Source organism: Chaetodon auriga, chromosome 12 (genome assembly GCF_051107435.1).
Source record: "Chaetodon auriga isolate fChaAug3 chromosome 12, fChaAug3.hap1, whole genome shotgun sequence".
In the NCBI taxonomy this organism is placed as follows: domain Eukaryota; kingdom Metazoa; phylum Chordata; class Actinopteri; order Chaetodontiformes; family Chaetodontidae; genus Chaetodon; species Chaetodon auriga.
This window is the reverse complement of record NC_135085.1, coordinates 24421544-24439764: the sequence shown is the minus strand read 5'-3', so window position 1 is coordinate 24439764 and position 18221 is coordinate 24421544. Positions and strand designations below refer to the sequence as shown.

At 46.7% G+C, this 18221-nt stretch overlaps 3 protein-coding genes across 7 annotated transcripts in view; 1 reads left to right on the top strand and 2 right to left on the bottom strand.

Moving 5' to 3' along the window:
* Window positions 1-2357: 2357 nt before the first annotated feature.
* LOC143329433 (tripartite motif-containing protein 16-like) lies at window positions 2358-4785 on the bottom strand. Its single transcript, XM_076745309.1, has one exon. It carries the CDS (start codon window positions 4768-4770, stop codon window positions 3076-3078), a length of 1695 nt encoding a protein of 564 aa, XP_076601424.1. The 5' UTR covers window positions 4771-4785; the 3' UTR covers window positions 2358-3075.
* A 3265-nt stretch (window positions 4786-8050) lies between these two features.
* LOC143329465 (tripartite motif-containing protein 16-like) lies at window positions 8051-10313 on the bottom strand. Its single transcript, XM_076745365.1, has one exon. It carries the CDS (start codon window positions 10296-10298, stop codon window positions 8610-8612), a length of 1689 nt encoding a protein of 562 aa, XP_076601480.1. The 5' UTR covers window positions 10299-10313; the 3' UTR covers window positions 8051-8609.
* A 2452-nt stretch (window positions 10314-12765) lies between these two features.
* LOC143329534 (disco-interacting protein 2 homolog C) overlaps window positions 12766-18221 on the top strand; it is a 152917-nt gene continuing 147461 nt past the window's right edge. For all 5 annotated transcript variants that reach the window (XM_076745498.1, XM_076745495.1, XM_076745497.1 and 2 more), the window contains exon 1: window positions 12766-12989. In XM_076745498.1, coding sequence (XP_076601613.1) covers window positions 12911-12989 — 79 coding nt within the window. In that variant the 5' untranslated portion in view covers window positions 12766-12910. The remainder of the gene's footprint in view (window positions 12990-18221) is intronic.

Genomic DNA, 18221 nt, shown 5'->3' with positions numbered 1-18221 from the left:
TGGTGGTGATGAGGAAGATGATGTGATGGTGATCATGATGATGATGATGATGGTAATGATGAAGATGATCATGTCATGGTGATGTTTTTGATGATGGCGATGAAGAAGAAGATGATGATGTGATGATGAAGATGATGATGGTGATGATGAAGTTGAAGGTGATGATGATGATGGCGATGATGATGATTCAGATGGGAATGATGGTGATGATGGTGGTGGGGATAATGATGATGACGATGATTAAGATGATGATGATGATGATGATAATGATGAAGATGATGATGTGACAGTACACCTGCTCAGACTTTAAACTGAAACGTCTTCATGGACTGAGCTCCCTCTGGGTGGAATGTTAATGTGGAGCAACGACCCAGAATGCTTTGCTTTTTACTCCCCTGAGAAACTGCGGCGACAGTCACACACGAGACCCTGTTTCAAATAGTTTGATACTTGATTTACAGCAAAGAAAGTCAGACAGTCAGACAGAAGCAGACACTGACTGCTTGATGCGCTGCCTTCCATTCAGTCACAGTGAGCTGCAGCAGACTGTCAGGACCAGCTTCAGAGCGTCGTGTCCACATGAAAACACAGAAAGCTGCTGTTCACACCTGTGACCCTCAGAGTGTTTAACACAGCGCTGACATGAAGCTCAGACTCAGCTGCTGCTAACCTGCTGCTGGGGGTCTGGGGGGGGGGGGGGTCATTGGTTGTTTTGTGTGTGTTTTTATCATGTGAAGCTCTTTGCTGTGGATGAAAAGTGTTATATGAGTACAGTCTGATTGATTGATTGAGCTGAGGGCCATGTCCTGTCTGTCTTCCCACTGGCACAATATTCTGGAGACACATGACTCGCGTGGACGCAGACACCTGACACAGTCGCAGAGATGCTTCAAGCTTGACGAGCTTGATGAAATGAGACTTCCCCAGAAATCCCCACAGCTCAGCGGGGTCTTCGGCGCCGCCTGCTGAGAACATTTGCACAGTTTTCTTCTGTCACATGAAGCCATGACACATGTTTGAAATGAAGGTTTAAAGATGGAAACAGAAGCTCATCAAATTCAGCAACAAATAACTTCACTTCTGACGACATCTAGTGGCCATTTGTTCAAAGTGAACAAACACGTGAACAACAAGTTTCACTGGAGCGACGACTGAAGACAGAAATGATGATCTGCCTCAAAACTGATTTTATGTTCAAACACTGAAAAAAATGAAGCTGAGAGAGAAAAAAAGTGAGATTCAGCACAAAGAGTTCAATCAATAAACTGATCAAATCGAAATGTTTTTGTGACTTCATGCTGATGGACCCACACACACACACCAAGAGACTGTTTCTGAGGTGTGAACAAAGTTAATTTTCTCTGTTTTTAAATGAAAATCCAGGAAGTTTTGAGGATCCGGCCTCATGAGACTCAACACATTCAGTTCCAGTGAGAAACACACGAGACGAGTGGACTCAGTTTTCCTCCTGCAGCTTCACTTCCTGTCAGAGAAGCAGCTCTTCCAGCCGCTCAGACTTGACACTGAAACGAGTCTTCTGGTGAAGGAGCCGCCTCAGTGTCTGATGAAGACGTGGAGCGACGACCCACAGCGTTTCTTTGTCCTCAGCGTAGAAAGTGAAGCTGCAGTAACACAGCACACTGTGTGTGAAACAGGTCCAAGCTGATTGACAGGACACAACGTCAGAAATGTCACTTTGTCTCTGACGCTCGACGCCTCTGAGCTGGAACAGGTGGAGTAACGTCACCTGTGACGGTGCAGTAAATCAACGGCAGCTGCCGGCTGAGGAGAAACCAGAAGCCCTCTTCATCACAGCAGGCCTCTTTGTGGACGGACAGATTAGCGCCTGGACAACGTGAATCAGGTCAAGTTTGACTCAAGTCTGGATTCAGACTTACAGTCCAGGACGGTCTGGCTGCGAGGTGACGGAGCCAAACCCTGAAGCTGCGCGACAGCTTCATCCCGAGGCTTCATCTTCATCAGATCAAGACCAGAAAGGAAACGAGCTCAAGTCCACAACGACACAACATCTGTTGTCTCGTGTGCGTCAGGACTCAACAAACCTTCACACCCGAACTTGAGCAAACTCATTCCGACCGTCTCTTCAGTGTTTTCAGCTCTGTGTAATAAATCCTCTTTATTGACTTTGTGCACAAACAAAATGTTGGTCGTCAAAAGCAACAAGTGATGAAAACTCTGCTGGTTTCTGTGTGACGAAGCTGCTTCAGTGAGGACAGGTGAAAGGTCAGAGACGGACGGACATGCTGGAGACATGAACGCTGAGCTCTGAGGTGTTTCAGCAGGAAATCTGCCTCAGTTAAACTCTCATATCAGTTTCACACGTTCTCCATCAGCTTTGTGTGATGAATGAAGACGAGAAGAAAACACTTTGTTCACTTTGTTTATTCCTGATGGAAACCTTCACTTTGTTCACACGTCCCATCAGTAAAGTCTGTTCGCTGATTTCATGCACACATTCGATCAGACACACAATCAATCAGTTTGAATCTCAGCTGTCAAAGAAAATAATGATTGATCTCCTCATCGATTACCATCAAGATAATTACAGTTTCATTGAAGCTCGTCGAGCCTCGTTTGTGCGTCGACTTGACAAACAAATAAACGTCAATGTGATCATAGATTTCTGATCAAATGTACAAAGTGCTGAGGACAAAATGTCTCCGATGGAGGACGGTCTGCTGCTTTCTCTCTGAAGACTCGTGCAGTGGAGGAGAAACAACAACATCCAAACAAATCAATGCAAATATTCAGCAAACATGTGGAGCACAGAGAAGTTTCTGTTTTCATGCAGAGAAAAGTCAGTTCAGGTCAACAACAATCATCCTGAGCAGTGATGGCCTCCATGGCTGAACAGACACAGGAAGGAGCTCCACCTGAAGACACTCAAACACTTACAGAACAACCAATGAGAAGAGCCCAAAGTCCCGCCCACACTGTTTGATTGACAGCTGATCTCTGCGCAGTGAAGAAATGCCACAACAATCAGCTCTCAGCAACAAACATGAAGACAAAATAAGTTTGAGAATGAAAACACAGAGTTTAACCCGCTGACCCTTAAACGACTTCTGACTGTTGGAGTTTACAGAACTCAGCAGAGTCTCCATAAGACCACCAAAGAAGAAGTCCAGCAGAGAGAGGCTGAGTGAACGTGGTCTGGACTCTGTGGAGGAGAGTCATGGTTTCAGAGACGCTGTAGAAGGACAGAATACCTGCACTGTGATCCAGGTACACTCCGACTCTGGAGGACTGAGGACCTGAGACGGGAGTTTGCACTTTGTTGTACCAAAACTTATAACTGTTGTTGTTCCAATCTAACGCCCAAGATTTGTCATTCTGTCCAAATCCAGATTCATTCCAGCTCCCTGCTCTGCTGATATTCTTGTATGCGACTGCTACATAAACTGTCCCTCTCCTCTCCACCTCCCAGTAACAACGTCCAGTCAGACTCTCTCTACTCAGGACCTGAGACCAAGCAGTGAATCTGTCTGGATGATCAGAATAAGACTGTCGTTCACTCATGTATGTTGCTTTTCTGTTCCCCTCAGATAATAACAGATATGTGTTTGCTGTGTTTGGATCCAGTGTGATTTCACGTGAATATTTTAAGAATTCAGCTCTGGTCTTGGGCTCTGGTCGTGAAGCTGACAGTAAAACATCCACTTCAGTCACTGTCAGTGAGACGTTTGTCCATTTGTCCCTCAGAACGTCCTGTAGTTTGTCTCTGACTGCTGACACAGCAGCTGTCACGTCCTCAAAGTACCTCAGAGGACGGATATTGATGCTGGACGAGTCTGTAGGTCCACTGAGTGGTGACAGTGAGGGGTAGTTGTGTAGAAACTGGTTGTGATCCTCTGTGTGTGAGAGCTGCTTCAGCTCAGCATCTTTCCTCTTCAGCTCAGTGATCTCCTGCTCCAGCTTCTCCTCAAGCTCTTTGACTCGACTCACTTCAGCTTCCTGCTGGGATCTGACCTGCCGCTTCACATCAGAGCTTCTGTTCTCCATGAGACGGATCAGCTGGCTGAAGATCTTCTGGCTGTCCTCCACTGCTTTATCAGCAGAGCGATTGATAGCCTCCACCTCCTGCTGAAGCACCTTCACGTCTTTCTGTCTGTCCTGGATTCTCTGCTGGATGTCTTGTCGACTCACCTCCAGCTCTCTCTGCCTCTCAGTCCTTTCTGCTGCAGCTGAGACTGTGTCGTGGCCTTTATGTTCATCCACAGGGCAGAGATAACAGATACACTGCTGATCAGTGCGGCAGAACATCTTCATCACCTCATCGTGACGAGAGCAGATGTTCTCCTGGAGCTTCTTGGAGGGCTCCACCAGCTTGTGTTTTTCAAAGGCAGGCGACTCATAATGAGGCTGGAGGTGTTTCTCACAATAAGAGATCAGACAGACCAGACAGGACTTGAGGGCTTTCAGTTTCCTCCCAGTGCAGAAATCACAGGCCACATCTTCAGGTCCAGCATAGCAGTGATCAGCAGGAGCAGCTTGGAGTCCAGTCTTCTTCAGCTCCTCCACTAAAGCTGCTAACATGGTGTTCTTCACCAGGACAGGCCTCGGTGTGAAGGTCTGCCTACACTGAGGGCAGCTGTGGATTTTCCTCTCATCCTCTTCATCCCAGAAGCTTTTAATACACTTCATGCAGTAGCTGTGTCCACAGGGAATAGTCACCGGATCCTTCAGTAGATCCAGACAGATGGAACAAGAAATTGTTTCCCGGTCCAGCTGAACTCCTTTCTGCGCCATTTCACCTCTCAGAGTCAACGACTGTGTGAGTTTCACTTTGTCAGAAGTGAAAGCAGTTTGAGCTCTGATCTAAACAGCGTGTGTCTCTGCAGTGAATGAGGCCTGTCAGCTCCTGCACTTCACCACATGTTGGTTACACCCATCTTCAAAGTGTAGATCTGAAGGGGAGGGAACCAGGAAGTATGTGGACAGAGTGGAGCTGCTGTGTTTGAGAGCAGGAGGAAGAAGGAGGAGGAAGAGGGAGGAGGAAGAGGGAGGGCTTATCAAGCTCTGATCCATTCAGGAAGAGGAGCCGTTTGAGAGAGATACTGTGTGTTTAACACGTGTTTACAACAGATCATTTCTCATTTAAAACCACTGGTCACTTCAGTTTTTAGGAGGTAAACTCTTATTAGAATCAGAGGGTTTGGAGACGCTCACTGAGTTTGTCTCACTTACTCTATTCTGATTTCTGCCAACAGCTCCTGATTTTCTCCCCAAATCAAATCAGGTCTTCTAAATGTCTGTCCCTGCAGCTCTGTCTCATGACTGCTTGTGTTTGTCTTCACACGTGTCCACAAGTTACTTTGTCCAGTTTGACTGAAGGACAAGTTGTTGGAGTAAAAAGTGGCTGTTTGCAAACATCCTAAATATCAGTTTTCTTCAGTTGCACTTTGTCCGGAAGCTGAACGATGCAGGAGGAAAAGAAGCATCTTTAAAATGACCTTTGACCCTCACAAACGTCTCAATTCAGCCTCAGTTGGTCCTGATGAAAGAGAAGAGCCACAAGATGGCAGCATGTCCACAGAGGACGCTGCTTCATCAGCACTGAGGAAGAGGATGGTGGTGATGAGGAAGATGAGGAAGATACTTATGATGATGGTGATGGTTGTGATGATGACGATGATGGTAATGATGAAGATGATCATGTCATGGTGATGTTTTTGATGATGGAAATGATGAAGTTGAAGGTGATGATGATGATGGCGGCGATGATGATGATTCAGATGGGAATGATGGTGATGATGGTGGAGGGGATAATGATGATGACGATGATTAAGATGATGATGATTAAAATGATGATGATGATAATGATGAAGATGATGATGTGACAGTACACCTGCTCAGACTTTAAACTGAAACGTCTTCATGGACTGAGCTCCCTCTGGGTGGAATGTTAATGTGGAGCAACGACCCAGAATGCTTTGCTTTTTACTCCCCTGAGAAACTGCGGCGACAGTCACACACGAGACCGTGTTTCAAATAGTTTGATACTTGATTTACAGCAAAGAAAGTCAGACAGTTAGACAGAAGCAGACACTGACTGCTTGATGCGCTGCCTTCCATTCAGTCACAGTGAGCTGCAGCTGACCGTCAGGACCAGCTTCAGAGCGTCGCGTCCACATGAAAACACAGAAAGCTGCTGTTCACACCTGTGACCCTCAGAGTGTTTAACACAGCGCTGACATGAAGCTCAGACTCAGCTGCTGTTAACCTGCTGCTGGGGGTCTAAGGGGGGGTCATTGGTTGTTTTGTGTGTGTTTTTATCATGTGAAGTTCTTTGTGTTACTTTGCTGTGGATGAAAAGTGTTATATGAGTAAAGTCTGATTGATTGATTGAGCTGAGGGCCACGTCCTGTCTGTCTTCCCACTGGACACAATATTCTGGAGACACGTGACTCGCGTGGACGCGGACACCTGACACAGTCGCAGAGACGCTTCAAGCTTGACGAGCTCGATGAAATGAGACTTCCCCAGAAATCCCCACAGCTCAGCGGGGTCTTCGGCGCCGCCTGCTGAGAACATTTGCACAGTTTACGTCTGTCACATGAAGCCATGACACACGTTTGAAATGAAAGTTTGAAGATGGAAACAGAAGCTCATCGAGTTCAGCAACAAATAACTTCACTTCTGGCGACATCTAGTGGCCATTTGTTCAAAGTGAACAAACACGTGAACACAAGTTTCACTGGAGCGACGACTGAAGACAGAAATGATGATCTGCCTCAAAACTGATTTTATGTTCAAACACTGAAAAAAATGAAGCTGAGAGAGAAAAAAAGTGAGATTCAGCACAAAGAGTTCAATCAATAAACTGATCAAATCGAAATGTTTTTGTGACTTCATGCTGATGGACCCACACACACACCAAGAGACTGTTTCTGAGGTGTGAATAAAGTTCATTTTCTCCGTTTTTAAATGAAAATCCAGGAAGTTTTGAGGATCCGGCCTCATGAGACTCAACACATTCAGTTCCAGTGAGACACACACGAGACGAGTGGACTCAGTTTTCCTCCTGCAGCTTCACTTCCTGTCAGAGAAGCAGCTCTTCCAGCCGCTCAGACTTGACACTGAAACGAGTCTTCTGGTGAAGGAGCCGCCTCAGTGTCTGATGAAGACGTGGAGCGACGACCCACAGCGTTTCTTTGTCCTCAGCGTAGAAAGTGAAGCTGCAGTAACGCAGCACACTGTGTGTGAAACAGGTCCAAGCTGATTGACAGGACACAACGTCAGAAATGTCACTTTGTCTCTGACGCTCGACGCCTCTGAGCTGGAACAGGTGGAGTAACGTCACCTGTGACGGTGCAGTAAATCAACGGCAGCTGCCGGCTGAGGAGAGACCAGAAGCCCTCTTCATCACAGCAGGCCTCTTTGTGGACGGACAGATGGATTCAGACTTACAGTCCAGGATGGTCTGGCTGCGAGGTGACGGAGCCAAACCCCGAAGCTGCACGACAGCTTCATCCCGAAGCTTCATCTTCATCAAGCTCAAGACCAGAAAGGAAACGAGCTCAAGTCCACAACGACACAACATCTGTTGTCTCGTGTGCGTCAGGACTCAACAAACCTTCACACCCAAACTTGACCAAACTCATTCCGACCGTCTCTTCACTGTTTTCAGCTCTGTGTAATAAATCCTCTTTATTGACTTTGTGCACAAACAAAATGTTGGTCGTCAAAAGCAACAAGTGATGAAAACTCTGCTGGTTTCTGTGTGACGAAGCTGCTTCAGTGAGGACAGGTGAAAGGTCAGAGACGGACGGACATGCTGGAGACATGAACGCTGAGCTCTGAGGTGTTTCAGCAGGAAATCTGCCTCAGTTAAACTCTCATATCAGTTTCACACGTTCTCCATCAGCTTTGTGTGATGAATGAAGACGAGAAGAAAACACTTTGTTCACTTTGTTTATTCCTGATGGAAACCTTCACTTTGTTCACACGTCCCATCAGTAAAGTCTGTTCACTGATTTCATGCACACATTTGATCAAACACACAATCAATCAGTTTGAATCTCAGCTGTCAAAGAAAATAATGATTGACCTCCTCATTGATTACCATCAAGATAATTACAGTTTCATTGAAGCTCGTCGAGCCTCGTTTGTGCGTCGACTTGACAAACAAATAAACGTCAATGTGATCATAGATTTCTGATCAAATGTACAAAGTGCTGAGGACAAAATGTCTCCGATGGAGGACGGTCTGCTGCTTTCTCTCTGAAGACTCGTGCAGTGGAGGAGAAACAACAACATCCAAACAAATCAAAGCAAATATTCAGCAAACATGTGGAGCACAGAGAAGTTTCTGTTTTCATGCAGAGAAAAGTCAGTTCAGGTCAACAACAATCATCCTGAGCAGTGATGGCCTCCATGGCTGAACAGACACAGGAAGGAGCTCCACCTGAAGACACTCAAACACTGACAGAACAACCAATGAGAAGAGCTCAAAGTCCCGCCCATACTGTTTGAATGACAGCTGATCTCTGTGCAGTGAAGAAATGCCACAACAATCAGCTCTCAGCAACAAACATGAAGACAAAATAAGTTTGAGAATGAAAACACAGAGTTTAGCCCGCTGACCCTTAAACGACTTCTGACTGTTGGAGTTTACAGAACTCAGCAGAGTCTCCATAACACTGAAACCAAAGTCCAGCATAGAGAGGCTGAGTGAACGTGGTCTGGACTCTGTGGAGGAGAGTCATGGTTTCAGAGACGCTGTAGAAGGACAGAATACCTGCACTGTGATCCAGGTACACTCCGACTCTGGAGGACTGAGGACCTGAGACGGGAGTTTTCCCATTGTTGTACCAAAACTTATAACTGTTGTTGTTACAATATAACGCCCAAGATTTGTCATTTTGTCCAAATACAGATTCATTCGTCCTCCCTGCTCTGCTGATATTCTTGTATGCGACTGCTACACAAACTCCTGTCCCTCTCCTCTCCACCTCCCAGTAACAACGTCCAGTCAGACTCTCTCTACTCAGGACCTGCAACCAAAAAGTGAATCTGTCTGGATGATCAGAATAAGACTGTTGTTCACTCATTACTGTTGCTTTTCTGTTCCCCTCAGATAATAACAGATGTGTGTTTGCTGTGTTTGGATCCAGTGTGATTTCACGTGAATATTTTAAGAATCCAGCTCTGGTCTTGGGCTCTGGTGCTGACAGTAAAACATCCACTTCAGTCACTGTCAGTGAGACGTTTGTCCATTTGTCCCTCAGAACGTCCTGTAGTTTGTCTCTGACTGCTGACACAGCAGCTGTCATGTCCTCAAAGTACCTCAGAGGACGGATATTGATGCTGGACGAGTCTGTAGGTCCACTGAGTGGTGACAGTGAGGGGTAGTTGTGTAGAAACTGGGTGTGATCCTCTGTGTGTGAGAGCTGCTTCAGCTCAGCATCTTTCCTCTTCAGCTCAGTGATCTCCTGCTCCAGCTTCTCCTCAAGCTCTTTGACTCGACTCACTTCAGCTTCCTGCTGGGATCTGACCTGCCGCTTCACATCAGAGCTTCTGTTCTCCATGAGACGGATCAGCTGGCTGAAGATCTTCTGGCTGTCCTCCACTGCTTTATCAGCAGAGCGATTGATAGCCTCCACCTCCTGCTGAAGCACCTTCACGTCTTTCTGTCTGTCCTGGATTCTCTGCTGGATGTCTTGTCGACTCACCTCCAGCTCTCTCTGCCTCTCAGTCCTTTCTGCTGCAGCTGAGACTGTGTCGTGGCCTTTGTGTTCATCCACAGGGCAGAGATAACAGATACACTGCTGATCAGTGCGGCAGAACATCTTCATCACCTCATCGTGACGAGAGCAGATGTTCTCCTGGAGCTTCTTGGAGGGCTCCACCAGCTTGTGTTTCTTTAATGGAGCTGCGTCATAATGAGGCTGGAGGTGTTTCTCACAGTAAGAGGCCACACAGGCCAGACAGGACTTGAGGGCTTTCAGTTTCCTCCCAGTGCAGACATCACAGGCCACATCTTCAGGTCCAGCATAGCAGTGATCAGCAGGAGCAGCTTGGAGTCCAGTCTTCTTCAGCTCCTCCACTAAAGCTGCTAACATGGTGCTTTTCACCAGGACAGGCCTCGGTGTGAAGGTCATCCTACACTGAGGGCAGCTGTGGATTTTCCTCTCATCCTCTTCATCCCAGAAGCTTTTAATACACTTCATGCAGTAGCTGTGTCCACAGGGAATAGTCACCGGATCCTTCAGTAGATCCAGACAGATGGAACAAGAAATTGTTTCCTGGTCCAGCTGAACTCCTTTCTGCGCCATTTCACCTCTCAGTGTCGACGACTGTGTGAGTTTCACTTTCTCAGAAGTGAAAGCAGTTTGAGCTCTGATCTAAACAGCATGTGTCTCTGCAGTGAATGAGGCCTGTCAGCTCCTGCACTTCACCACATGTTGGTTACACCCATCTTCAAAGTGTAGATCTGAAGGGGAGGGAACCAGGAAGTATGTGGACAGAGTGGAGCTGCTGTGTTTGAGAGCAGGAGGAAGAGGGAGGAGGAAGAGGGAGGAGGAAGAGGGAGGGCTTATCAAGCTCTGATCCATTCAGGAAGAGGAGCCGTTTGAGAGAGACACTGTGTGTTTAACACGTGTTTACAACAGAGCTCATTTCTCATTTAAAACCACTGGTCACTTCAGTTTTTAGGAGGTAAACTCTTATTAGAATCAGAGGGTTTGGAGACGCTCACTGAGTTTGTCTCACTGGTTCTATTCTGATTTCTGCCAACAGCTCCTGATTTTCTCCCCAATTCAAATCAGTTCTTCTAAATGTCCGTCCCTGCAGCTCTGTCTCATGACTGCATGTTTGTCTTCACACGTGTCCACAAGTTACTTTGTCCAGTTTGACTGAAGGACAAGTTGTTGGAGTAAAAAGTGGCTGTTTGCAAACATCCTAAATATCAGTTTTCTTCAGTTGCACTTTCTCTGGAAGCTGAACGATGCAGGAGGAAAAGAAGCATCTTTAAAATGACCTTTGACCCTCACAAACGTCTCAATTCAGCCTCAGTTGGTCCTGATGAGAGAGAAGAGCCACAAGATGGCAGCATGTCCACAGAGGACGCTGCTTCATCAGCACTGAGGAAGAGGATGGTGGTGATGAGGAAGATGAGGAAGATACTTATGATGATGGTGATGGTTGTGATGATGAAGATGATGGTAATGATGAAGATGATGATAATGGTGATGATGATGATGAAGTTGTTGATGAAGATGATGATGATGATGATAAAGATGTTTTGCTGATGATGATGATGGTCATGGCGGTGATGAAGATGATCATTTTAATGATTTTGATGATGATGAAGGTAAGATGAGTGAAAGTTAAAGGGGACGCAGCCCGAGCCTCCAGGTCCTCCTTTGAGTCCTTCGACGAGTTTCCCTCGTTTTGATTTTGAGTTCCTTTGAAAATGTTTTCCTCACATTTTTCTGCACTGTGTTTGTTTTCACAGCAGAATCTTCGTCTCCTAACGATGGAAACAGTATTTCTAAAATATAATATTCATGATGAACTTAAACCTATTTTTCTTCCTGCACTGTAAAATGGCTGCCGTGGTGTAACTTTATGTATAATTCTGGAAATAAAGAAATGACAGAAAAGGACAGAATTACAACAAACACCAAATCAGCGTTTCACAGGACACCTTTAATTAATGACTTGATTTGTTCTCATGAGTTTTGAAAGGTTTGATTTGTGCGCTGAGGATAAATTGTATGTTTAAAATGTCTGTTTGTGCATCAGATTACCTGATTGTCAGCTGACAGTTTGATCTTTCGCTGTGAACAATGCTGACAATCAGAATTACACAATTAATAGAGACGATAGATGTTGTCTGGCGCCCTCTGGTGGATATTTGTTTAAAGTTCATAAATATCCGTTTTTATTTTTCCTCAAAATAAAGAAATAAAGAGTCAACAATCATCATGATTGTCTGAGGTCGATGGAGAGGAAACTGTCTGATGTCTGTGTGTTCACTTACATGTTTTCATTCTGTGCAGTCACCTACAGTATATTCTACCTGCCAGGTGCATGAAGTCAGCCACAACTCACAAGCATCGCACGGGAAGCGGGATGATTCTACATTCAAAATAAAAGCACGAGAGCTGTTCAGCGAGTAATAAAAAAGGAAGTACTCGGGTCTGCACAGCTGCCTCAATTGTCCCAAAAAAGACTACAGATGAGTCTTAAATGCAGCATCTCTGTTCGCAAAACAATGAAAACAAACAATTTTCATTTTCATTCATTTTTGTGGTTTATTCTGCTTTATGTCTCACCTTGTATTCATCTTTATTTGGAAGATGGATAAGATTGGAACAATTGAAATTACAAAATAAACACACAGCATGGCTTATATATAATATGTAAGCTATATTAGATGTGCTATAGACTAATGTGCAGTGAAAACAACAAAAGGTTACGAGCTGGATTTGGTGGACATATATTACTGTTAATGGAACTACATGAAAAGACAAAAAGAAGAAGAAGAAGAAGAAGAAGAAGAAGAAGAAGAAGGAAAGAAAGAAAGAAGGGGGGGGGGGACAAAAAAGAGAAAAGTAGGGAGAAAGGGAAATGAGAAAATGACAACACTTATGATACAAACAGTACACAAGCTGCAGTAGTAGTACTGATTTGTGAGTCTCAAAACACTGCGTCGCCTGGCTCTTATTTTCAGAATAAAATTACCGGAAGCAGCGCCGCCATGTTTTGGCTAGCTTGCCGCCGGTTTGCGGAGGGCAAACGGCGCTGCTCCCGCACGGAGTGCGACACACAGACACACAGTCTGACTGACTTTGGATTTTTGGGGTCTGAGGAGAAGCCCGGAGAGAGTAAAGAGGGAGAAAGAGGCGGAAAACAGAGATTTAAGTCGGTTTCTAACGGCGGAATGGCGGACCGGGACCCGGTGCCGCTTCCTGCGGAGGTGCGGGCCAAACTGGCCGAGCTGGAGCTGGAGTTATCCGAGGGTGAGTACTTGAATTTCAGCGCGGAGCTCGGCGGCTGTGCCCGGCTCTGCTGCTGCCGCTCTGGGGGTGTTTGGGTCGCTGCTGGTCGGCCTCTGCAGAGAGGACAAACCGGTTCAGAGTTTGAGCTGCGAGGAGGAAAAGTGTTGAGCTCCAAGTGCCACAAGTTCAAGTCCATCTTTCCACATTTATTAATGACACGCGCACGCGCGCGCGCTGCCGTCATGACGGCTTTGGCTGATGTGGTTGTGATTTGGATGCAGGGGACGTGGTGTTTTGGCGGTGTGGCGCTGAAGTGGAAACAGGCTTGGCGTGCTTTGGACGGATCCTGGCATATGACAAACATCAGAAATGCACTGAAAATGACGTTTTTGAGCACCGTGCTTACATTTCTCCAGCAATTTCACAGAAATATGAGAAAAGAAACAGCGTAGAGTCACTCCTTAGCACCAGGTGTCATAGGAATTTTATAGAATTATAATAAAAATCAATCCCCAACGGATTATATTAATCTTACAATCATTTCCATTCTCCAAACAAAGTACAGAACTCCACAGGAATGCTCCAGCTGTTTTCGGCGGGCTGCAGCTGGTGATTAATGTCACTATTGATGAACCAATCACTTGATCGTATTGACATCAAAAGCGTCCAAGGCTCAGTTTAAGATCAACTTCTTTTTGCAAATTGCAAACCTGAAATTTTCAGTTTCCAAAAAAATATAAAACGGAGAAGAGCAGCTTAAGCTAGAATCAGAGAAAACTGGCATCATGCTTATTTTTTTTTCTTTTTTACAATGAATTTAAGATTTATGCTGCTAGAAAGAGTGAAATGCCAAATGTGACGTCCTCAAATGTCTTGTTTTGTCCAGCCTGCAGCCCCAAACCCAAAAAAAGAAATCAGTTTACAGACAGAAATGCAGCGAATGTTCTCGATGAAGAAGCTGGAAGCAGAGAATGTTTTTATGATTTGTGGGTTATTAAAATAGAAGCCCTTGTGAGTCAACAGATCTTCCCATCATAGCAGATAAACACCACCATAAAGTACACTTAAAAGTCTCTGCTGAGCACGGGGGGGGGGGACATTGCAGCCCCCAGTGGGACTATCACAGCAACACTACAGAGACTCATCTGTGGGCTCGTCAATGAGAAGCTGTTGTCGGAGAGGTTTTTTCCTCATTGTCGTTTTGGAAAATCCCGTTCAGCAGAGCTCTGCATGCTGCTTAGATTATGTGCACAGAGCGTGCAGCTGTTAGCAGACACCGTTTTCACATGACACACTGCAGCCAGGAGGGGATGAATGATTTCCATTATATTCCAACTTCTTTCCATAACACCAGCGCATATATTGGCCTCTTTGGCGAGATGCTGTAATGCAGCCTTGGTATTGATTTTCTCATTAGCCTCCCCCGCCGCCCTCGTCTTTTTCAGATTGATATGTCACATCGCTGCAGACTCGCTCTCAGCCTGCAGAGTATCATAGTGTCATATTTCAGCTGCCTGCGAGCAGTGTTTTCCCCGTTTCTCATGGAGTCTGGAGGCTTCGCGGAGCTCAGCCATGTATGGAGAAAGAAAGGAAAGGCGCAGAGGGAGAGAGGGGAAGCGACTTTAACAGCTGACTGCTAATGCACACACTGCATTTTAATGTTTCCACTGCTGCAGCTTTCAGAGGAATCTGAGCTGAGAGAAGAATGAGGGGAAAGGATGGGAAAAAGGTGACACACATTCCTCTTTTAATGGAAACCGCCAGCTCACAGTTGCTCCAATGTAAACAAGTCCATCTGGGGGAAATGGGGTCAGATGCCCCGTTGCATTATTTACATGCTTAGCTGACGTTGTTGAATGCACGCCGGCAGCAAATGCAAAGCTTCCTCGCATCCCGCAGACTTTGACCTAATTTTTCGATTTCCACGCATCATCCCTTCCTCCTCCGGAGCCCCCCGCCGCGGGGGAGACAGCGGCAGAACATGACGTTATCAGCAGTCAGGTGTCACTACAGCCTCACAGGGGCCACATGTCCTGTTGAGGAGCCCTCGAGCAAGGCAGTGAACTCCTCTGCCCCCCCTTCACCCCTCACTTCCTTATGGAGGTTTGTGCTGAATGTCTGGTGGAAAACCTCCTCACGGCGCTGCACGTGTTACCTCCTCTGAGGTTGTCGGGTTTGAAATTGCAGTTATCTCACAGCGAGAGGGGGGCGGGATGCTCGCTGACGCAGGATCCAATCAGAAGTAAACTCTCATTCGACGCACCAGCGGGAAAATATCACAGCCTTTTTTTAAATAAAGGGAAAAACAATCTGATTTGTCAGTACATTTCACCGGTTATTCTGAGATCCAGTGTTTTCTCAAGCTTTTGGCCTCTGGGCAGCTCCACTGAAGCACCTGGGGGTTAACTGCCTTGCTCAAGGGCACCTCAGCAGTATTAAGAAGAGCGGGTCAAGAGCTGGTTTGAGAACACGAGCTCAGCTGTTTCTTCTTAAGTTAGCGAGTTCCTACATTTCCCAGAATGCCCTTTGGCAACCTTACGAGCACATGTGTGATCTTGAGAGATGCATCACCCGCTGTTCTCTGCGTGACCCCGCGACCCTCCGCTGCACCGACGCAGTTCAACCTGCACGCTAACTGTCCAGAAAGCAGAACATTTGATCACATTTGTTCTGTGTTTGACACATCCGGGCCACCGTACCTCGACCGCTGCTTCTGTCTGTGTGGCGAGTGCGATGTGCGCTACTAATGCCGAGTCTTAACCCTGAAATAAGTGGTTAGCTCTGTGGGAAGCAGCTTTTTGTCCTCAGACAGGAGGTGAATCCCCAAAGCGTTGCTGTGTGGACTTAATAAACACCTGAGTCCTTTAACCTCAACCTTAATCTAACCCCGAGACTGGCCGGAGAAAATGTCCCCGCTCTCTAAAAACCTCGTCACTCTCGAGGCCTTCAAGTCCGATCGGTCCTCGCAGAGATGGAAGCACACACGCTGACACACACGCTGTGTAAACCGCCTTCGCCGTCTCTCCATCAGCGTGTTTCCCTGCAGCTGCAGACTGACAGGTTGTCCTCAACTAATCTGGCTGCTGGCTGAATATTAAGCTCTGCAGTTCAGCCCAGATAACAAGCTGTCCACCTCAACACACTGCAGATTACACACACACACACACACACACACACACACACACACACACACACACACACACACACCTGACCTGCACTGCCTCCTCTTTGTCATATCGGCCGTATTTCTGCTGTTTGGAGTTTAGATTAGTTTCCATCCTGGTCCTTTCCTTCCCGCAGGCCACCTGCCAATCAAACAGTGTGGGCGGGGCTGGGATGTCTGATTCAGACTTCCCTTAAAGCCTCTGTGGGTGGCGCTCGTTTCTGGGGCTTTTCCTCCCCCCAAAACAATCCAGGTAGAGTTAGAAGCATCATTTCTTGGCTGGAAGTGTCGAACACAGCGTGTGGTTGGGTTTATAAATAGCCAGAGAGAAGCAGAGCAGAGTAATTGAGTCTCAAAGTTTTCTTTTTCCGTCTAAAGACTTCATTTCTTTATCACTATTGATCCTTTTTATGCTAAAATCGCTGCTGCGTCATTTATTAATTCCCTCTGAAGTGTCCTGGCTCATTAAGTGCTCTTGTTCAGTCAGTGGAGGAACGCGACGCGGTCGGTTTAACCGTTCTGAGTCACTCGTAGGAAACCTGTATAGATTTTTCATAGATGGCTCTTCCTGGAAATTAAAGGAGAATTTGCGCAGTCTGTATATACAGCAGACGCGTCGCCCGCGTCGTCGTAATCAAGCTGAGCTGCTTCAGCAGCGGGACGAAGGCTGTTTGTTCATCAGTGAAATGATGCTGTGAGGGGATGAGAGACACTCGGCGCTCCGGCGCTCTTCATCTCGAGCCTTTTCTCTTTCTTTTCCTCTGAATCGTCTCACTTTGAATGTTGATTCGAGAGCTGAGAGGACACCAGCCCACAGCCGCTACCTGCTGCACGCAATGAAATGTGCATGTGTAGCGTGTTTACTGCGATGGCGGTATTTTCTTCCTGAGGTGTCGGGCATCCTCATCCTCACTCTGCAGCCCTGAAGCACATCACCTGTTTCCCTCCCGTGTCGGCCTGTGTGCGATCTGTCGGCCTCGTTCTGGCCCGCGGACGCTGTGTTTCACTCTGAAAGTAGATGTAAATGTGAACCTAAGCTCAGGTGCTGTCCTGGACCTGTTTGGGTTCAGTTCCCAGAATGCACTTCACCAAACTTGCAGCATCTCGGCTCACTTGGCTTCCAGCTGATCTGAGCTCAGAGAGGCGTTTGGAGAACAAACCTGCACTCAGCTGCTGTTGTGTTTGTTCCTTTGAGCTTAAGAGCGAACATCCTGCAGCTCTGCAGGCGTTCATCATCTGCATGCCGTGGGACTGACTGTGACCTTTGACCTCTGTCACACAGACTCCCCCTCCCCTTGAAACACAAACTGCACATTAAGATAAATGCCCCTTTTCACTGTGATTCTGCAGAAATTAATTTTCCATTCACTCACGCCACCAAAGACGTCATCTTCCTCTCCGACGGACTGAACTGAGCTGTGGGATTTCTTTGCACTAACGAAAGGCCAAACTCTCAAAGCCTTCAGCTGAACGTGTGCAGCCAGTGACATGTCGCTCGATCAGCCACGGGCTAAAAAAACACCCTTTTCTTCCTGCTTTTTAAAATTTTTTTATTCCACAAACGCTGAAGCTAGTGTCAGATGGAGGAACAGAATAAAGTACTTTTGCGGTTTGTCGCACAGAACCACCTGGGAAGTCGTCCTTGAAGGCTGCGGTGATTGGATGAACCATTTGTCCGTTGCGAGCTGGCCTTCAGTGCCGCTCTCTGCTCTTCTTCCTCTGATGAAATGTTACAGCGGCGTCAGTGCTAACCTCTTTAGGAGCCGCCATTGTCCTCCAGCGAACAGTTGCTTCGAATCCGGCGTCCTCGCGGGGTCAAGGTGTCTGCTGTCATTGGCTGTGTTTCACTCATCCCACCAGGCGGTGGACACACAGTCGGTGTGACGGTAAACACGTCATTTCTCACCTGCTGTTTCAGGTGACTGTCGTGATGTCGTGGAAGTTTTCTCGAATTTTTGTGCCAAATTTAACTCGTTATAATTCACAAAAATCCAAAACGCAAAACCAGCTGCAGGAAGAGCTCATGTTCAGTCATCAGGCGATGACCGGGGTGAAAACACAGGTGTCACGGTGTGACAGGTGAGCGCCAC